This window comes from Equus asinus, chromosome 16 (genome assembly GCF_041296235.1).
Source record: "Equus asinus isolate D_3611 breed Donkey chromosome 16, EquAss-T2T_v2, whole genome shotgun sequence".
In the NCBI taxonomy this organism is placed as follows: domain Eukaryota; kingdom Metazoa; phylum Chordata; class Mammalia; order Perissodactyla; family Equidae; genus Equus; species Equus asinus.
Window position 1 is genome coordinate 36,940,724 of NC_091805.1, and position 26,976 is coordinate 36,967,699.

Below are 26,976 nucleotides of genomic sequence, written 5' to 3' on the forward strand. Positions count from 1 at the left end.
GAAAATATAAAGAACCTTTAGTAGAGCTATTTTGCACAATAGGCTTTTTCTTCTCAATTGAAAAACAGTCCCCAAATTCCCTATAGAGAATCTAGAAAATCCAGCAAAATATTAATAGTAGCAGACGCTAATATACTTAGCAAAATGTTGTAAGAAATCTTTATTTTAGATTTAGCAACAAAAGTGGTTTGTTAGGGGCCAGGCTGGTGGCACAGTGGTGGAAGTGCAGTGTGCACTACTTCAGCAGCCTGGGTTCATGGGTTCAGAACCCCGCGCATGGACCTATACCACTCATCAAGCCATGCTGTGGTAGCAACCCACATGCAAAACAGAGGCAGATGGGCACAGTCGTTAGCTCAGGGCCATGCTTCCTCATCAAAAAAAAAAAAAAGAACTGGTTTGTTACTACCCAACTTGCAGAAATGAGTTATTTTATGGATATTTTCTACATACCATGTTCCCTTTTGGTCCCGGGGGGCCATCTACACCGGCAATACCCTTCAGTGAAGAAAAAAATATGTATGGATGTTTACAAGTTCAGATGCTACAACAGAAAATCAAAAAGACTACTCTAAGAGCATGATAACTACTAGCCTAGACTGACTAAAAATCATTTTAGGATTTAATGGAAATGATGAAAAAGGCAAGGTCTATACTCTCCTATCCATGTTCACATTAAAGATAACCTAGCAGCATTTTCCACTGTGTGCTGGGAATTTGATATGAAACAATAATACAGATAAACTAAAAGGAAGAGAAAAGAAAGAAGGGGATGGAAAGCGGAAGGATCAGTTAAACTGATAAGCACCATGATTAGGTCTTAGAATAACAAGGCAGTAAACACTTGGCTGTTTACTAAAAGCTTCCACAGCTTTCCAGCTTTGAAGAGTCTGGCAACAAATCTTCCCTGGAAAATCCTGAATGTTCCCAGCAATACGTACAGGCTGCCCTGTAGGTCCTGGAGTTCCCCTTGGTCCCAGCAAGCCTCGTGGACCCTAAGAGGAAAAAAATGCACATGCTCAAAAGAAATGCTTTCAAAACACGCCTCCTTCCTTTAAAGAAATTGTAATGTAATGTTCAGAATAAAAATGTTTGCACATCTTCCCTTAATACACCAAAAGTGATGCTTAAAATTCTATTTTTCTATAACCCAAATATCTAGAGTTTATACTGATTGAAAAGCCAAAATGGATAAGCCAGTCTTTAGTACAGAAATTGTTTTTCTTTGATTCTATAAATTTACATATGAATCTCTTGGGAAATTTTAAAAATAGGAAATATTTTAATACTTTAAGTAAGTCACTTTTGTGTCATTTTCTGATTTGAATGGCAACACTGAATCTTATTAAATCTTATTACGCAATCAGGTAGACTACACAAATGGAAAAGTCATGCCTCTCATTTATTTTATGTTTAGGTAAATTCCATCTTGAGAGAATATTCTACTGAGGGAAAGAAACAAATAGCTGGATAACTATATATGCAGATTATAGAAACCATTTTCTTTAATGATTTTTAAAAATTCTTATTTAAACTTAATTGCTTTCTTCTCTTCTTCATCTTCCCCCTCCTCCATCTGTTCCTCCTCCTTTTCCTTCTTTTGAAAAGTCAATACGATAATTTCCTGTCTCTCATATTCACTTGAGTTATTATGCCTTTGAGTTGACAGCTTCCACATTGTGGCAAAATAAGACTGAAATTAGGAGGCTTGCTTCTGGCCTAGTTCTTTGATGCACTAACTTTGGGTAAACATTCCTAATTCAGTTTCCTCATTTTGTAAAATTCAGTGGGAAAAAAATGATATAATCTAGCACATTTTTACCCTTACAAACTATATTTACTAATAAGCTCCTCATTTTTTTGTTTCTTCTGGTAATAAAATCCATTTATCCTAAATACATAAATAGATTCTGGAGCTATTGATGATGTTAAAAAATGAAACAAAACAAAGAAATGGCAACAAAAACTGGTAAGGTTTTTTGCCTGAGAAGATGTTATACTCAACATTTTTTCCTCTCAATTGTCTAAGACTTTCTCTATAACAAAAGAAGAGCTCTATGTAGCCTTTCTAAAATTGTTTTCACATAACAATTGCTGGTTAGCTTAGGTAAGATTTCAATAGTCATCTGAGTTTATTATTGACTTTATTTGTGTAACACCAATTACAATTCCTCCAATACAGGATATTATTTTTTTAAAAAAGAAAGAAAGTTGCTTACAGCTTCACCTGGAAGACCCCTTGGTCCAATTTCTCCATCTTCTCCCTGTTGTTGACAAAATGAATGGGAAGGTAAAGCAATTAGACCACATATCATTTCAACATAATTTTGTTCTCCTACGTTTTAATTTCAAATATTTCTTAAAAGAAATGAAGTTTAATATACCCTCATTCCATCTTCACCAGGAGGACCAGGAGGACCTTGGGGACCTCGTTCACCCTATTAAATACATACAAATATAATTAAAATATGAAATAAATTAGAATGTTCAGAAGTCTGTCTTACATCCACCCTACTGAATATAACAACATTTGGCATGAAAAACTAAGGCTTTATTTATCCTCTACAGAACACTTCAGAGATAAATCATAATTTTACATTAACTGGCTTTACATATGGTGTGCTAGGAAAAACGTTTCCTGAATTTTAAAAACAAGAAAGTTTAAATAAAATATGTAAAATAATTTTTAGATATTTAGTTATTGCAAGCTAGCCCATTTAGAAAATTATTTTGCTGAAGATGGTTTTAACCATGGATACATTTTTTAATTTAATTTAATTTAATTTTAATTTTTCTGCTTCTAAAATAATTCATATTACATTGGCACAACTCTAGAAGACTAAAGGAATTTTGGATTTTTTAAGAAACAAAATTATATGTTTCTTTTAACATGTGGTAGGCATACACTAAATATCTTACGAGACACCCATAGGGTTCTCTTTTTTTAAATTTTATATTCTCCAATTTACCTAAAGTTTGTCCTACTTTCACTCTTCACTTCTGAGAAGAAAAACGTGAAGATAAAATGAAGAAAAAGAAAATGCTGATCTTTTACTGAGAGAGTGCCTCTTTGCTTAATGTCCCACTATTAATATCTACTGGATCGCCATAACAAATTGTAAGCTCTTGCGTTGGATTGCAAACTCATATTATCGCAAAGAACAAGCTTATGGCGTCTCTATCTACCAGAACCATCTAATTTAGCATAATAAATTACAGTGGCCAGTATATATATTATACTGCCTATAGATGTCTTCTTTTGGGTTTATTTCCACATACAAAATCTAAGAGGAAAATTTTGGCAATTATCAAAAAATTACAGGCAAAATTAAATCTCCACATTTGTTCTTCAATAAATATGTTATTTTCCATATACTTGTACATAAATTCTACGTCAACTTATGTTTGCATAAAGTGAGTATTTTAATGTATGAAAAATATTAAAGAATTTATATTGATATCACATGTGTAATTCTACTTACCTGTTTTCAAGTATCTAGTAGATGTAATAATTTACTAAATGGATTCACAAATATTTAAATTATTTTTTCTTCTGATTTCCTAAAGTGTATCAATTCTAAAATATTTCATGATATTCCTGTATTATCCCTGTATAAAAAGTAATAGAATGGTATATCTTACCCTGTGACCTTTGTCACCTGGAAGACCTGGAAGTCCATCAAATCCTCGATCCCCCTGCAAAATCATCATCATCATTATCATCATCATCACATTCCCAGCCTAATTCTGTACTGTAATTTGAATGTGAAATATTCTTTCATATCAAGAAACTATTTTAAAATATAAAATTTTCAGGGGTGAACTGACATACAAGATATGAAAATACAAACACATGAGCTGCTGACCTTCGCCCCAGGTTCTCCTGGCATTCCTCTTCCTCCATCAGCACCTGGACGACCCTGATAATGCCAAGAACATCACTAAGCCAAAGGGAATCCTACTAGCACAGACTAAAAAAAAACAAGGTAATGGTTGATTTCAGATGCCCTCAAAATACACTGTGAAAACCAATCATACCCTTTTTCCAGGTTTTCCTGTTGGACCAGGCGGACCTTGGACACCACGAGGGCCCTATATCAAAATAACATAATTAATCCACTTTATAGAATTCATGATCAATAAACTCAATCACATTGAGAGAGGATGTTTTCAAAATTTATATCCTCCTAGCTTTACCTTCGTCATTTTAATAAAAGAAAAGTATTTCTTATGTAAAAATTCAGATAAAGTGGTAGACAAGAGAATCAATTTTTCTAAATGGCTTCTTGCAAAAAAAGTCATATTATTTTATTAAGTTTTTATAGACATGCGATTACAGTTAAACAAAAGAAATGCAAAGTGATATTCTAAACTTAAAGAAAATCCTCAATTACTCCTTTTATTCTCAAAACCTTGGGGTTTTACATTTTTTTGACTGAAAACACTCAACCGTCTGTTTCATTCCTCTACTCTTTGCAATCCCTTTTCCTTCACCTTTCTCTTCATGCTATGTAGAGCCTCTCCTACATATTGATTCTTTTATAGCATTTATCACACTGAATTATAATTGCCATTTTTCATAGTTAAATCTCCCATTAAATTGTTAACTGTTGCGGTTTTGGACGAAATCTGTCTTTTCGTCTATTATACTCCTATAACTTAGCACAGTGGCTGGTACATATTTCTTTCAATCATCTAGAAAATGTTGGAGGATGACTTGACAATCCCTCATAAAAATTATTGACTGGCACCATGCCATGTCGGATTAAAGGTTAAGGATTTTCCATGTTTTTCCTTGAAGCAGTACTATATAATGTTATGTCTATATATAATGTCTTATGTGGGGATTGATACACAACTTTCAAAAATAAAATTATAAAACTAATAATAGATCAAATGTAGTTCCAGTATAAACATTATATACACCTGTAAATTTAATTAACTAAACCTTTTTTAAGTTAATTTATACAGCACGCATAGAATGAATGTGGTAGAAAATGTAATACACATTTGAAATTACAAATAAATTTTATAATCACTGTAAAATGACTGTAGAAACATGAAATTGAGGTTGTCTAATAATTAGAGATTAAAAGAATATAGCTTTTTAAAGAAATTATTGTAGTGGGAGGACCCTGTACCCTAGCTGGAAGGCAAGGGGCAATAATAACAGGACAAAACTTAGGTTTTAGTGAAAATCATTCTTCATTTGATATTGCATCTCTTTGGACTTAAGGAGTGAAGGAAAACTGCAAAATCCATGAAAACGACTGCAGCATGTTTTCAGATTGATCTCTTTTGTAAAGAGCTAAGTTTGATCAAAAAGTTCATAAACTTTACAAAAGATTAAACTCCTAGATTTTCATGTAGTGCCATTTCAATATTTTTATGCCATTCTCAGTTAAGCCGTAAATGCTTGCCATCCCTTTACGGCAATATTAACCAAGCATGAAAAAGAAGGCTGCCACACTCTAAATCATCCAAATACTTTTCTCAATTTTCTTTGGATTTGTTTCTCATTTCAAAATAAACGTGGCACAAGGGAATACTACTCAGCAACAAAAGGAAATGACTACTGATGCGCTTGTCAACAGTGATGAATCTCAAAGTCATTACGCTGAGTGAAAGAAGTCAGTCTCAAAAAGTTACATAATGCGTGAGTGATTTCATTTATTTGGTATTCCTGAAAAGACGAAACTGCAGTGATGAAGAACAGGTCAGTGGTTGTCAGGCATTAGGGATCAGGGGAGGATGTGACCGTAAAGTGGTGGCACCAGGAAATGGTTTGGGGTTACAGAACCCTTCTCTATTCTGACGATTGTGGCAGCGGTTACAAAGAAAATATAGAGGTGTTGAAATTCAATTTTACCTTGCCATAATTTTAAAATAAAATTAATTTAAAAAGAAGAAAAAAAATTAGTGGGTAGCCGCTTGAGAGCTCCTGCAGCCCAATCTGAATTGGTATTTATTGAACACAGCAAGAAGCATTTTCATTTAAAAATGAATGCATTTAAAAAATACAGCACATTTTGTCTTCCTGTTTTCTAGTTTATTATATTTCATAATGTGCTTCTATTGAATGTCTCCATCTACTTATTATCATTAAAGAAAAATAATATTTTTAGTTTCACACCATGTAAATATAGTCTAAAAGCTTTTTATAATCTTCCACTCAGATGTTCTCAGCTTTTCTTAATTTCTGCAGCTCTACAAAGGGTTTGAAGTTAGCTATTTTTAAGCATCTTAGATATCCTTTCTGAGAGAATATTCTAGATTTACTCTCCACAGAAACCATAGTGGGTTTGAGGCAGGGCCACTATAAGCACAGGTGTAATAGTTCTGCTCTGTACAATCTCAAGCCAATTTAATATTCTGAAGGCCTATTACGATCAAACCTTTTCTCATCCTAACTTATTATCTTCTTTTAATATTGTTTAAATTAATCAAGTTACTGGCCACTAAGGATTTTTCAGTTAAAAGAAGTGATGTGAGCTTAAAGATAATGTAAGTAATTTTTTTACTCAGAAAACAGATGGCAGACGCTTCAATTATCCTACTAGACAAAATAAAGTCAAAATTAAAATAGATGATTGTTTTACCTGAGGACCTGGATCACCACTCTCACCTTTGGCTCCAGATGAACCAGGCCCGCCCTGCAGAGAAAAAGTGAGGGTATAATCATTTAATTTAGTAATTCCCTAACCACTTTCATCTTACCATTTTCACTTGAAATAGCTAAACATTATTCAAAATATATTTCCTCAACTGAGTATGATTTTATTAATTAATGCAATAAAATTTTCAAGTCCTTTGATTGAAACACATCTCTCCTCAGACTTTATTTGTATTCGTGTGAACTACATTTAAGAGTCTGTATTTTATGCATAGTGACACAGAAGCCAGTTTCATGAAATCACACTGACTTTTCCTTTAATGTGTGTAGCATCAGAGCCCTGCCGATGAGACAGAAGGCATGATTTATCATTACGCTGTGGTGCAGTACTAGAGCAACACGTTTTCACTGAATCAGGCATACACTGAATGCACTTTTGCAGCAAGGACTTGGCAAAAGGTTATTGCTTTTATACTCAGAAATTTCTCAGACACTGAATCTTATAGCATTAAAATGTCAAGAACAGATGCTATTACTATCATTATAATTGTCCTGAAATAATATCAAAGCATTTTTTCCCAGATTGGTCTGGTTTTTCCCACGAGAATAAGTCCTTGTGATAAACGCCTCCTGGGAACATTTACATAATTCAAAAAGTGCAACAAAAACATGGCACGTTGACTAGGAAAAGTATAAAATTACTTTATAAAAGTGTTGTGAGTTTTAAAAATAAATACTAGGCCATTCATCCCCTTAAAAAGCTTTAGAATATTAAAACTAAACATGGTGACAACACTTCATACTGAAGAAGTATACTTTGTATGTTTAAGAAGTTTCTGATTTATTTACATTAATACATATTCAACTAAATAGTTCATTGAATCAAAGTACAAAAAGATTGAAATTATGCTAAGTCTGAAAATGTTAGATATCTATAGCCTCCTGGTAGCTCCAAAGTAAAATAACTATTAATGTGATGCCCAAGGTATATGACAAGTCAAGTAATATGAATATTCTAATATTGAAAATTATAAGAATGATGACTTTCGAGTTTCTAATTAAGAATTCTTGCAACTAAATTTCTTCATGAGAAAAACTGGGGTTCTACATTAAATCAGATTATTAGTCACCGAACTGAATGCTATTATAGGACAGTCAATTTATTTTTAATTAATTTACTGCATTATATCCTCTATATATAACCACTACTCAACAAATTATAATTACTTTGCCCAAACACTTATTCTAAAACTCATCATGAAATAATTGACAGTAACAGGTTAGGAAAGAAAGCACAGCATTTTCTACATTTCCTGCATATTTTATAACATAGACTTTTATTTATGTGTAAAGGCAATTGGAAAAGCAATTGAATAAAGGAATTTTTCATTGGAAGAACGTACACATTTAAGTCTTAAAATATTGATGTACACTTTGTTTTCTTAATATTTTAATGTATAAAATACTTTTAGACTCTAGAACTAACAGAAATTTGAAAGTCTGTAATAATTCGATGCTTTGGAATAAAGGATAATAGAAGAGACAATGATAAAGAGAAACAATATGATTCTTTTCTCTCAATACCTACCTTCAGTATTTAAGGAAGCTAAAACTTTCCATAACAAAAACTTAAGTAGTAAATTAATTAATCTTGGATATGACACTGAGAATGTGTACACAGTTGTCAATGTTTTCTCTTTGCGAACACACTGTGAATCACAGGCTTTTAATGATTGCGTGGTGAAAACAGGAGCTGCTAGTGTAACATGCTTTCACTGATTCCGCTCATCAAGGCCCTTACCCTCTACAGTTCCACTAGGCTTGTGTTTGTCGGGAAGATAAGTAGGAAAATTCCTTTGGAAAATACAGTTTTAGAGATCCAAATTTGAATAACATAGTTTGCTATGAGTGTCTACTAAGTAAATCAAAGATAAGATTTTAAAGTTTAAAGTAACAATTTCTATAAATGCCATTATTTCAATAAAGCATATTGAAAATATAAAAAATATCATATGAAAGCACAGCATAAGCATTCTTTATATTGAAAAAGCAAACATTTAAAATACAAATTACTTATTCTATTAATTATAAAATCAATGAGAACCCAGGTTTGAATCCTTGTGGTCTTTTTTCTTAAGAAAAAAGTATGATTTGAAAAGCATCTCTATATTTTTTGTGAATTGGTACTACTTAACATTTGGTAAGTTTCAAAATATTTGAAGATATTTTTTAAAGATATTGGAATATATCAGTTTATTAGGAAGCTTGTAAGGAAAAATAAAACCATTATTTTCCAAGTCCTTAAAAGACAAAATAATTTTTCTACCATCTGAAGCACTTTGTGGAATCCTGAAGGCAACATGAAGTTTAAGCCAAGTATCCTGCTTGCTCCTAAGACTGTGAAATAATTTTCATTGGCTTCAAATATTTTTTCTTTTTTAGTAAAATTTTGTTTAACATAAAATTAAATCTCAAGAATTTAATGAAAAATTGAATTTTAGCAACTCTAAACATTATAACATTATAAACAAATAAATTATATTTATAGTTTGAGAAATCAATAGCCAAATACATGACTCAATTACATTTTTCATTGTATTTACTGGATTTGAAAACTCTTCATTGAAATCTTTTCATCAAAATTTACTGAGGACTGAATTGAAATAGATTTTTTTAATGGAAACAAAATCAACCATAAGCAGGTATGTGTAGCCTATTTTGACCAACCAGAGACATAAACAATGCCTGGCTAAAGTAGCACAGGGAACCACTAATATGAAAATTTAAACACACAGTCTCTTATTGGGTAACCTACCACAGGACCTGGTCTTCCAGTTAGGCCCATTGGGCCAGGTGGACCTCTCAGAGCAATCTAGAAAATAAAATATATCAAGCTCAGGAATGTTCTTCTGGACAAGCATATGAAACCACAATATTCATTTGCATAAGCTATTAAGGAAGTAATAGATGATCAACACAATTATAATAGCTACATGCTAGAAAGAGTGCCCGATTGCTGAAGAACTGTAAGTTTCTGGAATGATAAATTACCTAAATAAGGATGAGACATTTTTTAAACTGTTGTAACTCCTATACAATCTTGCACCGTATATTATTATGATTTATTCAATGATAAAAGTTAAAATGGATTTTAGAATAAGAAATCTAGTATCTGATAATTTTCTACTCTGAAGTGTACTTCAGAATAATATATAGACTTATCTTAAATATGCAGACGCAATTCTCATTGAAAGTACTTTTAGAGGTGAATAATTTGAGGTGCTTTAAATAAAAATATTCTAACAATATTTTAGGTAAAACTTTGACAAGTAAAGCAGGCTAGCAAAATGGATCAGAAAGTGTTATGATATAACAGTTCTTTTAACAAATCACAAATCAAGGCTATATAGAAAAGTACATTTATTATATATAATCATACGCATGATAGACTGATTACATGCACTATTGTTACTATGAATATTAGAAATGTGAAATTAGCATACTTAAAAAGCTGGAACAAGTAGAGTACAAAGGATAAATATCTGATAGATGTTAAATTAGTGTGGTGTGCCATTTTTGAATATTAGTGATTCCAAAAGACGAAAACTTAGATTATCAAAACAAGATGACAAAAATAATACTGTAATAGAAATAATACGTAAAATCATATTAGAAAAGTGCATGAGATGAAAACAATAGGATCTCCAAAGTTTCACTACTGACTCACCATGAGATTTTTGACAATACACTTCTTAATCCTTGAGATTAAATATCTGAAAAATTGGAATTATAATGCTTGCTACCTATTTCCAAGTAGGTCAAGTGGACTAGTAAATGAGGAATTTGCTAAAAATAATATACTTTATAAGATGAATTGAGGGAATCAATAGTAAATTGTTTTAAGTATTTTTAAAGTTGGATTATGCTAATTTCTAATAATCAAATATTTAAATGTTTCATTATCTTTATATATGATTAACCAAATAATGGTATCTTTTCAAACTAATAGTCTTAGGAAATATATAAAGTATATTGTATTGACGGTGAATTACAAACTTCATTCATGTTTTCAGAAATTTTATACACTCATAAATTCATGATGATAAATAAAAAGTTATTGTAGAAATGATTTATATTGCTTAGAAAGTGGTAGCCATATCTATACCAACCATAAGCCCTCAATTTCCTTTTTTCTTACAAAAACCCCCAAAAATCTGTACTATGAATAAAAATATTATATCACTCCCAACTCTTTCCTGGTCCATTTTTTAAATTTCTTTATGCATAGTTTAATTGCAAGGAAGCAAATTTAAAAAATAAATATATATTTTATAAGTATACAAATAGTGGAAGCTTTCAGTTGACAAAGGATTATAAACTGAATGGATTTTGTAAAAATATTATAGATTATAATGCTTAGAGTTTAGAATACATATCTTAAGATTTCTTTCCTATACAAGAATGTCTTAATTTTATGGATTACTTCGGATATCTTAAATAATCTAGATGATTAGGAGGAATAATTTTATTTCAACTTTATTCTCTTACTTGAATTCATTAATCATTGACTTATGCCTCAGCAGGGAAAACTGGATGTGAAAGATAGAGAGTGCCAGGTATACATCCCTCAACACTTTTTGAAAAAAAAAAACGAAAATCTGTTTGATATCGTACGTGTGTTTGCTAGAATTATATATGGCAATATTGCAAGGGTCAGTTATTTAACTGTAATATTCAATTAAATAAAATATTCCTACTGGAAAAATAATCAGCGGTTTTTCCATCTAAATTCAATATACTACTCAGAAGTATTTTGTTTGTAATAGTACCATCTTCCATACCCGTAATACACACACACACACACACACACACACACACACACACTTTGACATGGAATCAGGTTATGGGAATATGTGTTTATCCTTTCGTACCCGAGCCTGCTGAAGAATGGCCTGAGCCTGAGCTTCCTGAGCAGAGATGGTTGGTCCTTTGGAACCATCGCCACCATAACGAAACTAAGAAGAGATAACATAAAGAAATTCAAAATTAGGCTTTGACAAATAGGTGCCTTAATTACTAGATAAAATCACTTAAAATGGTGGGATTTTAAAAAGTCTAAGGTAACTCTGCCATAATCATGACACCTCGATTTATTTTTAATTCTCCTTCTGCCCATTATGGAAGTTCTCTAGACTACATTTTACCATTTGTAGAAGAGACTAGAGACTCCATTCCAATTTTAAACTCTATAATCTCTGAAAACTCTGGAATAAGCCATTGTGCATTTTTATATCTGCACAAATGCTACCCATTCTATTCATTTGTAAAAATTCCAAATTGTACTGAGTTCAGTGTTGGTTATAAATCAATTGCTATTTTGTTGAGCAAACCTTTTGGAATCTCTATGAATACAGAGGAAATGCTCCTGGAGGTACATTTGTTTTGTTTACCCTTCTTAAATAATTAAACTAGAGGGCTGGCCTCATGGCCAAGTGGTTAAGTTCACTCACTCAGCTGCAGGCGGCCCAGTGTTTCATTGGTTCGAACCCTGGGCATGGACATGGCACTGCTCATCAAGCCACGCTGAGGCAGTGTCCCACATGCCGCAACTAGAAGGACACACAACGAAGAATATACAACTATGTACTGGGGGGCTTTGAGGAGAAAAAGGGGAAAAAAATAATAAAATCTTAAAAAAAAAAAAAAACCTAGAAAACTGACCTTTCCTAAAATCCCTCCATGAAATTCTAAAGCTGCATTTTACTTTTAATTCAAAATGGAGCACGAGTCAATTTATCACTCTCTAATTATTACTTGAAACTTTGTTTATTATACTAAAATGGAAAAAAAAATCAGCTTTTTCCCAGAGAACTAGGGCAACCAGCTTTAAAAAGGAATTGTATGGTAAAGCAAATAATTTTGGAGCAATGAATAATAACACTACAGATATATCTTCTTTAAAAAGTACCAATTATAGTTTATATGGTGGTAAATAGTATATTAATGTTATGTTTAATAACACATGAAATGCATGTTAGTCACTGACTCAGGATAAAGCACATGATTGGAAATATTAAGAAAATCTCTAAACTTTGTTGCTAAAAGTGTAATCAAAGAATGAGACCTTAGTTCTAATTCAGAGATTGATATTTATCAGAATTTTGTGTAGTAAAATTTCCCATAATTTCCGAGATACTTGATTTTAAGCATCTCCACCTCATGTAATAGTTTTTTCTTGATTTCTCTGTAATATGGTTCAACATAAAGTCATCTTTAGAACAGTAAAAAAAAATACCGGTAACATTAGCATGGTACCAGGAGGACCAGGTAAACCATCAGCCCCTGGTAAGCCAGGACGTCCTGGGGGACCCTAGGAAAGTAAATGAAATCGTAAAAATAAGTAAGTAAATAAAATAATCAGATTTATTAGAAATAGAATAACTTTTAATAACAAATCTTCATTATCTAATTTGCATTTGTTCTCTTCTTGGTTAATCTCCCTTTAATAATTACTCCTAGAAAGGATTATGATTCATGGCAATAGTTTTACATGATTTTAATAATGCATAAAGTTAATGGTTACTCAAGGATAGAGAAAAAAAGAGAAAGATATTTTACAAGAACAGTTTGGACAGATTTAACACAAATTGTCTATTTCACCATGTGACCCAAGACTTGATCTTCAAATTAAAATGCAGGCTTATTAAATCATTCTATCAGTATCCAACTCAATACCCACAGGAGTCCCTGGAAAAATATGTCTGGAATTCAAATTGAAGAGCTGAATTAATGTAATGAGTTCATATCACCAGGGGAATTGATCGAAAATAAAGTGGATTTTTACTGATTATAACATAGATAAATGTACATTCTTTACCCTCACTTTTAAAATTATAGTTAGAAAAGTCAACCAAAATGTTGCACAACATTGAATTCATAGACTTCCCCCTGGTGAGAAGAATAACATATTAAACTTCTTCCAACCTATGTTACATTATTTTGCTATGAGGTGTCCCTTCACTTACCCTCTCACCAGGGTCACCAGGGGGTCCAGTGGGGCCTTGTAGACCTGGAGGACCCATAAGACCCTGCAGAGAAACAAACCATGATCTGAGTCAGATTCCTAATCTCATTAGTATTCAGGCAAATTCATCCTACTAAAATCAAAGAAGATCTCATTTATGTTTATTTCATAAATATAAACTTGTCTCCCAAACAATTGCCCTATTTATCTTCCTATGAAAAGACAATATATAGGGACCCCTTTGTAGCTAGTTCAACAATTCCTCTCTGAAGCTGCTCTCAGGATGGAAGCAGACATTCCAAAAAACAGGAAAGGAGTGCATGCCAACGTAAAGTCCCTGAGGTAGAAGTTGGTTCCCAGGTCAGTGCAGAAACGGTATACTCAAGCAATTAGACCTCAAAAATGTGATAGCAAAGTTGAAATGTAGAAACCATTTAGCTTGGAGGCATTTTTACATTTTCTTTTATGGGTAAAAATATTTAATGGCATCAGTATCACATACTTATATCAGATGACAAGAATTTAATTAATTCCACAAAAGACAGAAGATTTCTAACAAAATCAGATCAGTACAACAACCTGAAAATAAAGACACACTGAGTGACATCAGCCTCACTAGGAAATGACAATGGAAGCTGACAGGTAATCACTCCATTCAGAAGCACAGATAAGGTAGCTAAAATCTACTTAGAATTCTCAATTTCATTCACTGAGATATATCCATACCTCTTTAATAAAAATGAGAAGGGCTCCTTCTTTCATAACTTTTAGGTAGAATGTTGAAAATGTGGTTAGACGAGGTGGAGATATTCAAGCAACAAAAATATTTAAAGCAAAATTTAATTCCACTGCTCTCAAAAGAATGGCACTTGGATAGCCAAATCAGAAAGCAATTCAAGGCCACTAGATCCTTTAAACAAATGATTACCTCTATAATTCAATACTTAAGTTAGTCTAAAATAAATAAATTCAATAATGTAATAGAAATCTTATATCTCATTATAATAAAAAATCAAGGCGAAAATAATCTTAAGACATTTACATACCGCAGGTCCTGCTGGCCCTGGTGGTCCTTCAATAAGCATTCCCTATATTAAAAAAAGATAGACAATCATTAATATGGAAACTAGTAATCCCTAACCTCTTATTTAAGTGGCTTTAAGAAAGCAGCACATCATTGCATTTTCAAAAGTGAATTCTCTATTCCTACCATATAAAACCAATTACAAACATTTTTGCATGGGTAAGAGAGGAAATTCAAAATGATAGAAGACATAGTCTTTGTCCTCAGAGAATCTGTGAACCAATTAGAAAGGAAATAAATGTTCAGATAAGTAATATTGCAAGAAGAATATGCTAAGTGCTCCCAAGAAGGGCAAAACAAAGACATTTGACCAGATTTTCCCTAACACCCAGAATAAAACCTGGCACAAAGCAGGAACATCATAAAAATTTGCTGTGTGAATGAAAGAATAGAAGTAAGTGGCATCTAAGCACTTTAATTCATGGAAAGGGAAGAAAAGTGAAGGCAAAAGAATTGGTGATAAATATGGGATAAGGTCTTAAATAGACAAGAGAGTAGAGTACTATTTTAGCATAAGAAATCAGTTGTAAAATGTTTATGATTCCACTGCAGCTTTGCACTGCTGAAAATTGTTTTGTCATTTAAAAAGTGGGTGTAAATTTTCATAACTAAGGCAAATTCATTCTGAAAAAATATTTTTAAAGTCTTTGATGAATATATGGCACACAGATTTTAGCATAATGGAGTAGTCAACAATGTCCTTATACACTTATCTTTTTAATCTTTATCTTGCTCCACATTTTTTTTTAAAAACTTTTATGTCTTTTCAATTTCTGAAATGATCTTCATGATCTTGAGGCAAACAGTTATACACATAACCTTTAGTTCTACTACAATGGTTTTCCCAAGTTGCTGATTAGGAAGAACAATAGTAAAATTGCTTCCAGCAAGAATTTGCTGATTACCAATATCTTGAGTAGTAATAATGTAAACGTAAATTTTAAAAATCACTTTTGGAGCCACTTGGAGCTTTTATTTGATGGGAGAAAAGAAAGTGAATTTAAAAAATATATATTTTCATATTATTACATGATGTTATTTAGATACAAAACAAATAGTGTCTATGTCAAAAAATGCATTTCTAACAATGTCAAGTATTAGAAATTGGAAGAAAAATTGCTGGACTGGAAACTAGAAGAGAAAAAGTCTGGTTATATCTCAATTACCAAACATTTGAACCTCAGGAAAGTTACTTAGACCTTCAAGTTCCTTAGCTACAAAAGGAGAGAAGCAAACTAGACAAATTTCCGCTACTTTCAAATTCCAAAATTCCATCTCTCTCTATTTTTTGGTTTAATGAAACTCCACTTGCCAGAGATGGTCTTACTAACTCATTACTTGTGGCAAATTATGAAGGGGAAGACAATAAAATTTTCAATGGTAATACATGAGCATACATAATAATTGGAGGTGATGATGGCTCATAATATAAATTAAATAATTGTACCAGCCTTTACAATGTGTTCACACCAGTACTTACAGGTTCAACTACTGCTGGTTCTCCTTTCTGTCCTTTTTCTCCATATGCACCATGGCCATTTATCTGTTGAGTGAAAAATCCAAACAGCCTGTCTTTAAGTAAATAAGGCAATTTAAATATTTGTTTAATGGAAATTTAATCACCTAAGTGCATTTAAAACAACCTACGAAAATGTGTTTTTTAAAACAGAAACTAAGTATTAAAGGTTTAAGTATTGAAAATACAAAAAGGAAAGCATAATGAACACTAATACTGAATCTTGCATGAGATTGAACAATTGCTTCCTAAAGACATTATGGAAAGATAAAGACATCTCTAGACTTCAATTATTATTCCAAGGCATTAAGCAAAAAGTGTCAGCAAATTAAATTTGACAAAATAGTCTAAAAATCAGAAATTACACTTACTACTCAGAATCATAATGACTATATTTTACTCTCATCAATGACAAGAAAATTTGGATAGAATTCTATTCAAGATTATACTTTCAAATGAAGACTCCAATAGTGTGCCCAGAAATCTAACTGCTGAAGATTCCCGTGAGGAAGAGTCTATCAAGGTTTCCTAGTAGTGATAAAACTCATAATTTATATAAAAACACAACCTGTATTTTAAGCCTGAAAAGACACCAAGATGAACACGAAAATACTTCAAAAAATAAGACATACAGTGACACAAAGCGTAATACTGACTTACGCTTGTTTCTGTGATATCAGTTTCTGCTGGAACACCTGGACCAAATTCTTCATTAGTGGGGCCTGTTGGTTTATCTTCATATTCTTTATATTCATAAAAATCATATTCGCCTAAATCTCCATCTACCGGAAGATCAGAGTCCCTGCCGTCTATTCCTTTATTTTCATATAGTGTATCCTCGGCATTTTTCCTCTGGGAGTCATAATCCTCTCCAGTTAGATATTCTTCAGTAAATACTTCTTCAACTGGATTTGGCTATTAATTTAAGTTGCAAGGAATTGGAGAACACGAAGTTTACTATTAGTAAAGCAAGGTAAGCATTTGCAATTACAGTTCGATGGCACGTGACGGGAAGCGATTGGAGGGCTACTCAAGCAAGTCTGAAGGCCTGGGAAGACAGCCTTTCAGTATCATTGAAAGAAATATTTTTGTACACTGGCATGCACAAAGAAATATTGCTTTCAAAGCACTTTTCCCAATAAACTGCAAATATTCACATAGAGTCAACATGTGTATTTGCTTGTTCCATTGAAAAAGTTTGTTAGTCAATTTGATATTTACTTTAGAGTTTAAGCTCTGACTAATAAAATATGCATATAGTTAAAGCATTGCATAATTTTCAAATCTCATAGAATATCATTATGAAATACAATTGCTACCAGAAAAGCCACATAAGTTTGACTCTCATGTCCAAAATAAAATATTAATAACAATATTAATCAAGATTTATAATTGCAATGTTTACACAGGGATGTATTACTTCACCACAGAGTTCTTCAAAGCAAATAAAATTTAAATTATAATCCTCAAAATTTAAAATAATGAAATAGAATATATCACCACTAAATCTCATAAAGAGGAAAGAATAAATATGCACTTAAAAGTAAAAATTATATCAATAATATTTCCTCAGGGATATAGACAAACAAACCTAGGACAATTTTCTATTTTTCATAAGCATTCCTCCTTACCAGTATAAATCTGATCATATTTATTAGGCAATTTTTGAGCCATACTATGATTTTGATGAAGTTCAAATTAAATAATTTATCTTGCTACGCTGCTTATTTCATTTCTACGCAGCTTGCTTTCTATGACATAGTGAATCTAGACGAACGAGCAATATTGAATAAATAAGCAGTATTCCACAAAATCATGTGAATGAGAAATGTGGTTAAATGATTAATTTAAAATTAACTAAAATAAAATATCCAATGATCATAATATTTTTGGATTCTTAGACAAAGGGGATACACTATTTAGGGGGGAATGTGTATTATCCTGGATCAGAATATTACTATGTTCATAACTCTGAACCAAAAAACTGGATCAATTTAGGTAGATAAATACATATCTTGAATCAAGATATCCATTTTTGGAAAATGAATAATTTGGACTTAGGTGAAACAAAATCTGTTATCACCCTAAAATGTTATTATTCTAAATTGTGTGTTTGGATGTAATGCACCATTGAATTTATTTGCGTCGCTGGGACACATTATATATATTTTCTAATAACTAAATTACTCAGGTATTCTTCATACTAGATATGCCAGGTATTTAACAAAGTTAACCTGAAATATACACCCATTTTTTCATGATAAGAAAGTATGCCTAATATAAAATTCAGGAAGATTGTTTGATTTGTAGCTACATGTACTTACACACTTTCATAGAAAAGAATGAAAAGGTTAAGCTATATTATTTTAACCATAATTAACATCACACTCCTAACAAGTTTGAAAATGTAAATAGCTATTAGAATCCACTAAGACTATTTCATCAGAAAGCTTGCTGTCATAAAAATTCATAATTATAGGTCAGATGAAATAAATTCTAATTGTATCATTTGACGATACAATTTTCACTTTAGAGGATTTTGCTGCTCACAGGAGGATCATGTTGTGAATGCCCTTTGTCACAACATGTTGAGAAGTTTGCTTAGTTCCAAGAGCAATCAAGAAAATGATAGCAGCCAATTCAGTTTGATCAATTTAGCATTTGCATGAAGCAGAGTCATGCAAAACCTGAATTGACATTGATTTCAAATCAACTGTTTTTAGTAGTAGTGAACCAATGCTATCGCTTCTCTTATCTCAGTAAAAGAACGAAAACATCAAACTTTCCAGAGGCAATAGATTCTTCCAGAGTGAGGTATATCAAGATATAGTCCACATTTTAAAGTATTGGACTGTGATTTAATACTGTCTATGAGTATTACCTCATTTGGTCCAGATACACGCCTGGGAGCTTCTGTCTGGTAGCTTTCTACAGTTGCATAGTTGTATTCTTGGAAATCATCAACAATATTTGCCTAATGATAAATTCAAAAGAAAAGCAATGAGTAAAAATGTAAGGTAATACCAATCTATTAGCCAAATGAGTATTTATCTAGTTGGGTTAGGACAATGACTCATCATCAGAGATCTTCCAGCTTATCTAGGAGAGATCTTGATTGCTTTTTCTTTGCTACCTTCACCCCTAGTTTGGTTTTTGCTGCTGCTTGATAACTTTTCTTCTTCTTGGATGCAAATTTTTCAGATTTAGGGGGTGTAAACTTTTTGGACTTTTCCTTTGAGTTAATGGCCACTGTCCTCATCTTCTTTTTGAAATTGGATTTCTTTTTCTGTAAAATGTGGTGAAAGATGGAATGGAAAACATAAATAAAGGGAAAGGGAAAAAAAGAGCCTGGGTGAAGGGAAGGATAAGGAAAGCAAAATGAGCATCATTCCTTCAGGACAGCTACTGTCAAATAAAAATCTCAGTTATGGGTTTGTAGAAATCAGGTGAATGAAAAGTTTATGATAAGTTTGAGGAGCAGTGGACACAAGGAACCACAGGATGACAAACATCAGGACACCATACACAAAGGGGCTTCTTTGTTTTTACCTCAGTTTGTGCTATTGTCTCCTCAGTTACAGTGGGTCTCTCTGTTACACTTTCAGCCTCCTTATATTCTGCTTCCCCATACTCATAGTCATATTCGATTATATCCTCAGGTGCATACTACATTGCAAAGGAAAAAATACCAGGCGATTTTGTTAATTGCAAGAAATACTATTAACAAAGTGGGAATCATCTTCTTAACTTTTACTTAGAGTAAAGGTTAAGAGACAAGGAAATACTGTTACTTAAATGTTATTTTGTATTACAAGAAGTATTACACTGTCTTATACAGAGTATAACATAGGCAGGACAAAGCAGGTTTTCTAAGAGCAGAATAGTGGTTAAGGTGGTGAGGAAACTAAAAGTTTTGAATACTAATTCAAACTTTTAATTATTGAATATTAATTTGAGCATAGCAATTATGTACTTAGACATAGTTGTTAAATATTCATGTAATTTTGACATAAAAATTGCTACACAAGGCCCCTCCATAAGAATTTCACAGTAATTTCAATGGGTACTTTTTTTCATTAAATTACACATTTAAAAATAAAAATATGGAAAACAGTCTTCCCAAGTATGAAAGAACTTTCATATCTATTGTGAGATGGAGAAGAGAATGGAAATACAAGGAACATGAAATGAGTCTATATTCTATTTGGAAAACTGGAATCAATGGAAAAATAAAATCTAAAATTTACTTAGAAATCTAATTTGCTATAGACTTACTTAAGATTAAAATAAGCACAGAATACTTGTACAGCATTAAAAATTCAAAATTAGACCTGTTTATAATTAATACATATTTCAATTTTTAAAAATACTGCTTTTTTCTCTATCAAAAAAGAGCATAGCACTTAGATATCCTAAACTATTTAAACTGAACTCAAATTGGAAAGTACTATTTTATACTAGATTTTTCTGTATTAAAAGAACTTAGTTGGAGAGAGGTATGTTTCTTAATAGAGAGATGCGCAAGACAATCATACATATTGGATGATGAGGAAAATAATGTGTTCAGCTTCAAAACCAAACATTTTCATCAAAATTTTAATTTTAAACAAGAATATAGATGTTGTGAAACATGGTTTGATCAAAATAACTGTAAATACACTAAAGTCATATGTAGCATAAAATATTAAGCAGAAAACAACAAATTAAAACTCTAATATAAATACATACAGCATTTATATATATAAATGCTAAAGGCAGTCTATTTGGAATTTCCTAAGTATTATATTTCGTAAAATTCCAATTACACGCCAACTGGACATCTCTTGATATTTCAAAGTTGCCAGAAAATCCCTTTTAATCTGCCAGAAAAATAACTGTTGACTACGTGTCTTTTAGAGAATTGTGATTACTGTGCTTTCTAAAAAGCTCTATTGGCTATATCAATGCAAACGAGCACAAATTTCACAAAGACATATAATGAGACATGCCCAATGCTGATCCCTTGGCAATGCTGCACATCTGGCCCTTAATGAAATCCCCTCACTGGAGTCAACTTTTCTAGATGGTTCAGCTGAAGGTCATATTGAAATATAAATGCAGACATGCCTTTAGTGTTCTTTCTGTCAAAAATTCCAATTTGATAAAATTAATGAAACAGATTTATAGTTTTATCTATCCAGTAATAGCTTCATTATCAACGAATATACATTTGAAGTCCTTCAACAAAGCTTTATTCTAATTAGAATTTGTGTAGAATTTGGTAAAATAGAAAGACTCATGTATGGAACATTTTTGTCTCTTCATGTCTCTGCAAGCAAGATATAATGCCAACTATTTCTAGGAAAGTTAATGTAAGCATTATTAATAACATCATTAAGTAAATAAAATAATTACTGAATTTAGATACATATTAAAAAGACATTAATGGAGACTGAATATTGTCTAATGAATAATTTTTATATAGTTATGGTCATCCATGTTGGAATAAGAAATATTGGATTTATGTAATTAGTAGCTGCCAGCTTGAGGTAAAACATAAAAAAAAAAAGATTTGCTAGTCTATTTTACGTTTTAGGGTTTTAAAACTAAGCTGACATTTCAGAATCACGTGCATCTATAACAAATTATAAAAAACATAAGACAATAAAGACATAAAGAGCTGATTTTAAAAATGAACAATTTAAATGCATCTTAAATGAAGATATATATCTCAAAGAAGCTAATTAACTTTATTACTCTTATATCACGTTTTTTTCTTGTAACCTTCTTTTCCTCTCTCCTAACCTCCATGATTCTTTCCTCTATTTAAAGTCTTTCTAAATGGAGACCAGCCAGACTAGCTGCGGTTGTGGAATAATGGAGGAAACAACAGGCTTCCCTTCTTAGGCACTAAAGCACATCTTTCTTAGAGCCATTCTGGAGTCAGGGACCAGAGTCACTGCTTCTGTTCCCCTTCTTTATCTAAACAACATCCTCCTTTTGGTGGTATTGAGTATACTTCAGGCTTTGCTGATCTACATGATGCTTCACAAGCTATTTTGGGGGATGATTCTCCCTTCTTACTATAGAGTTTTTAGGTGTCTTAAAGGCAGGTAAATAAGAGAGAACTACTTGTAATCAATCAGTGAATATATGCACAAAGATGTGCACGTGAAATGATCTCAACTTTGATCTGTGAGTAGCCTAGCTATGTGAGGCTATATATTTATAGTACGGTGTGTGAGGAGAAAGAATCTTCTATAATTATATATTATATAATTCTAGTCTTCTTCTAGAATTGTCGTAAAATCTGTTCTTATCTCTTAGAAAAATAGTGGCATCAGTAAATATTTGTGCATCTATGAGAACTAGACTATATGATAGATATTAAGTGCAAAGAAGATTAAGGTAACAAATTTGAGGAAGTCAATTGTCTTTTATGTTTCTTTATAAAATATTGGCTTTCTTTTGCTTCATTTTCCTTTTTCATCCTTTACAAAAAGAATGTCAGTTGCCTACCATATATAAGGCATTATAGTCTGCATAATACATTAAGAAAGAACTATATATACATTTAACATCTAACTTCTTTGAAAATAGGAAAATAATCTAATTTGAGAAAAGCCATCATAATTTCAATATTAGTCACTCTTTTATATGTGTTATCGTGTAGGCTCAAGTAGAATTAAAGTCTGATGATATTATCACTATATTTAAATCTACATCATGCATTTCGCTCTATGATGATAATGCAATGGTATGCCAAACACATAAAAAATTGAATCTTAAAAATGAATTAGAATATAATATTCAGAGGATATGAACTAGACAAAATTACAAGCTGGAGAGAGCACATGAGTTAATTTACAAGACAAACTGACATATTTATTATCCATATTAGAATAATAAATATGCAATGTCACAAATTTATTAATGGAAAATTAAGCAATATAAAGTACAACATCTATGGTTGATGCTCTATATTGCATTTTATGTTCTTTATTCACTGGCAAAGAACATTGCATTCCTATTTTCTATAGGTAGAACACCCGCAGATGAATGACTCAAGTGCGTATTTGTAATATAATGACATACTAATGACTATAGTTCCAAATTAATTTAAGAGCTATTTACTAATTTGCTTAACCAGTTTTTTTCATACTAGTATAGAATGATTGCCTTATTATTGAAGGATAATGTAATTTAGAGTTAGGGAAAAAATGAGAGCTGATTCTTCAAAAAAACTTTTCATTGTCACACATTCAATATACAAACTAAGAGATGCTCTCTCTTACTGCATCACCCAACCAGATTTTCGTGCAGTTTTTATCATAGTAGTATGTTGTTTTCACCAAATGCCTCAAGCAAAAACAAGTTTGGCTTCTCAACAGAATATTAAATATATGTATCAACAACTAACGTAGAAAAGGGCAAGTTCACTTTTAAATAAACAAGAAAAAATAGATAAAAAATATTATTTTGCTTTCAAATAACTCAGCTTACCTGACATAATAGCATTAAAACAAGGGAATAAAACACCTCAAGATGATATTTTAAGAATGCATACCTTCATTCTTCCAAAAATCAGAGGCATATCTGTTGCTAAAAAGAAGAAGACTCATCTTTCTTAAAATAGGACCAAAATAAATCTCATCAATCTTGAACATGTATACGAAATGTTATAAATTTCAATATGAATCATCCATTCTCTCTATGATATTAAAGTGCTAAACCCAGTGGGCATTTTACCTCTCTCTTTGAATTCACAGAAAATTGTTTTAATAAATCATGAGAGAATAAAAAGAATGAAGCACTTGAGAAGTGTGAACAAGGTAATACAAATATCCAAGTAATTTCTCTTTTCTCTCTCATATTTGCTTTCCTGTCAGCTTCTTAGGACTTTATCCTGTTTTAAAAAAAACATTAATAGTAAGTCATGGAAAAGATCAGTGCAACAGAATTCACTATCATACCCTAAAAAGAAAAGTAATGTCAAAAAATGTATTTCAAGCATTTAAACGGTAAAATGCAAAGTGAATTCACGTGAAGAAATAACAATAAATTAAAATTAAAAAATAAGATCCTAACTTGTTCTAAATAGTAAAACTCGAAACGTGGCACCTAGTAGTATATTTAGAAGGCAAGAAGAATGTTATTTGAGTGATTTTCAAACATAAGGACAGTCTTGATGTTTTCAAACTACTACCCCACCTTCTAAAATTTAATGCTCTTCATCTTGAGAAAAAAATCTAAAAATATAGTTTTGCTGCAAATGAAAGACTAAATTCCTTCCAGTTTGCTTGCCTTTTAATTCCCAGAAAATCCACATCAAAGGATTTTACCTAAAAATCTGGATAAAGGGTACACTGTGCTATATTATTTGTTCTTTGGGGTATTCAGATCTGATAAATTGCCATGGCTATGCTAACTTAGACACATGTATTTTTGTTCTGAGAGAGAATCGAGTATAATTTCACTTTGGTGATTTTTCTTGCAAAAGTAGCCTGGAAGAATGGTTTCACACGTGAATTTCAAATAAAGTAACAAAATATTGATTAAAATATATGAATTGTTTTAGTTACTGCAGTCTGTTCATACTGATTTTCATTTCATTGCTCTGTATATCAAATTTTGTGCAAGAGAAAGAAAAAATATATATATCAAGGTAGAATGGCCCTAAAAGATTCCCTCTAAATATTCAACACAGCCTGACAACTTCAGGATAACTCCAATGTCATTTTCTCATCTGCATGAATTGTCAAAGGCCTGGGGAAATGGCAAGTACACCAGAAGATATGTTATCCTTATCTTGAGGCTGTGTTAATTATTTAAATGCTAAGGGTAGAAATATAGCTTCTAGAAATTATCGTTTTCTCACCTCTCCAAATATGAAATATGCTCATATACACAGTATACAAATGAGGTATCTCTATTTTTAAGAAATTTAAGTGACAAAATATTTAAAAAGAGAAAAAATATATCAAAACACTTCTTCAAGTCACTTCTTCCTAGAAACAGTAAAACACAAAGTATAATTTAATTAAAACAATAAAGATATAAGCCCCAAAACTGCAAGATTATATCTATACTATTGAAACGAGAAAACCTGCCCTGATCTCACGATTCTCACCTCATCGATCTGAGGTTCCTGAGCCTGAGCGGCCTTGGGCGCTGACGAGTCACAGTCTGGGCTGTAATGCTCACAGTAGTCGTACGCTGCTTTGGGGTCACCTATGATCAACAACTGCTGGATGTCCCCCTGCCAAGAAACATACATGGATGTAGTCAGCAGATTCGAACACACATATACCTAGGGCAAGATTCATCCAAGACAACGTGTAGTTTATTTTTAAATATCTGAAAAAGAAAAATCACTTACTTTTTAATGTTAAAAAAAAAGTCTTATCGATTGAGAGAGAAAATCACACCTGTTTTAAAATCAGCTCTTAATTTTAAGCTGTTATTCTGCTTAGTGGTTTAGAGAATCTATACTATTTGCAGGCATCCATTTGCTAAAACTTGATTTTACTACATTCCCAGTTTATTCTATATGGAATAAAAGAAATGAAATGTAAGTAATAAGCTGATAAAAAAAGTAAATAAAATTTAAAAACTGTAAATATATCAAGACAATAACGTATTTCTAATATTAAGTAACTAAAGGGTTCAGTTGAATTAAACCGAATTATTATTGTTAGGCAAATTTATATGAGAATTTTTAAATGAAATATAGATCCAACTATTGTGTTCTGTTAGAGGAATCGAATCAATATCAAAATAAATTTCTACTTACAAAGATGAATGAGAAATGCAGAGGCCAGAAAAATCCAAATTATAAATAAAAAAGCATGACTTTGGTATATTTTTATTAAGAAAAAATGGAGCATCTAAGCATACATTAAAACTCACATATCTAAAAATCTATATAATCTTAATAAAAATAGAAATAATTAATAATAAGGTTATCTAAAGAGTTAATTTCAGGAGGTTCTGGAAACTGTAAACAAGAGAAGAATCAAAATATTCTGCTCTTGAAGCAGTTTGAGTATTTCCAAATGGGTCTAATTCAAGAAGAAACTAGTGTGATATAAATCTATGGTCACGATCATATTGATTCAGAATTATACTCAGGGCCAGAAGAACATTTGAAAATCCATTTGACTTGATGAATCAAGTCACTGTAAGTTTGAGCACATGAGTCTGATTCACAGAATTCCTGATTCCATTTTGAATAATTTCAGCCATTCCAGCTCCCTCTGCATCTTATGAATAGGAATTATTTAGGGCCTGATGAAAATGTAGACATTAAATTTAAAAAGTCTCTAACATGGAGTGCTAGGAAAGAATTCATAGTACCTTTATACTACAACACTCATTTATTCATCAACAAGTGTTGATTGAGAAAGTATTATCCACAAGGCATTGAACATAGTACCAATGGAGGTGGAAATATAAATTTAATGTAATCCCTGACCTTTGGAGAATGCAATCTAGTGGTTATGATTTAAAACTGTAATAAAATGGAGGATAAAATTCATAACTTGAAAAAGATATAAGCAAAGTATTAAGAAAAGTGCCAAGAAAGGGGTATAAATTATTTAATTCCAGCAAGCAATCATTTATTAAATACTGTGGTTGCTACCTGTGGCATAGTAATTATTTTTATTTGCATTGTTCTTTCACCTGTCTAAAAAGCACTTTATATTCTCACCCTTAAAATTACCACTTATTCACGTGGCTCATAAATCCACATTTCCATT

The 26,976-nt window shown here is 31.7% G+C and overlaps 1 protein-coding gene across 7 annotated transcripts in view; it reads right to left on the minus strand.

Moving 5' to 3' along the window:
- The window catches only part of COL11A1 (collagen type XI alpha 1 chain), a 195,560-nt gene that overhangs the window by 108,009 nt on the left and 60,575 nt on the right, over window positions 1–26,976 (minus strand). The window contains exons 5-23 of one of the 7 annotated variants that reach the window (XM_070486935.1): window positions 25,347–25,475; window positions 19,787–19,903; window positions 19,371–19,523; window positions 19,119–19,211; window positions 16,898–17,152; window positions 16,202–16,264; window positions 14,684–14,725; window positions 13,639–13,701; window positions 12,909–12,983; window positions 11,545–11,628; window positions 9,429–9,485; window positions 6,600–6,653; window positions 4,039–4,092; window positions 3,867–3,920; window positions 3,643–3,696; window positions 2,385–2,438; window positions 2,220–2,264; window positions 942–995; window positions 454–498 (exon numbers count right to left, since the gene is read on the minus strand). In XM_070486935.1, coding sequence (XP_070343036.1) covers window positions 454–498; window positions 942–995; window positions 2,220–2,264; window positions 2,385–2,438; window positions 3,643–3,696; window positions 3,867–3,920; window positions 4,039–4,092; window positions 6,600–6,653; window positions 9,429–9,485; window positions 11,545–11,628; window positions 12,909–12,983; window positions 13,639–13,701; window positions 14,684–14,725; window positions 16,202–16,264; window positions 16,898–17,152; window positions 19,119–19,211; window positions 19,371–19,523; window positions 19,787–19,903; window positions 25,347–25,475 — 1,545 coding nt within the window. The remainder of the gene's footprint in view (window positions 1–453; window positions 499–941; window positions 996–2,219; window positions 2,265–2,384; window positions 2,439–3,642; window positions 3,697–3,866; window positions 3,921–4,038; window positions 4,093–6,599; window positions 6,654–9,428; window positions 9,486–11,544; window positions 11,629–12,908; window positions 12,984–13,638; window positions 13,702–14,683; window positions 14,726–16,201; window positions 16,265–16,897; window positions 17,153–19,118; window positions 19,212–19,370; window positions 19,524–19,786; window positions 19,904–25,346; window positions 25,476–26,976) is intronic. The other 6 variants (XM_070486936.1, XM_014865260.3, XM_070486937.1 and 3 more) reach the window with 6 other exon arrangements.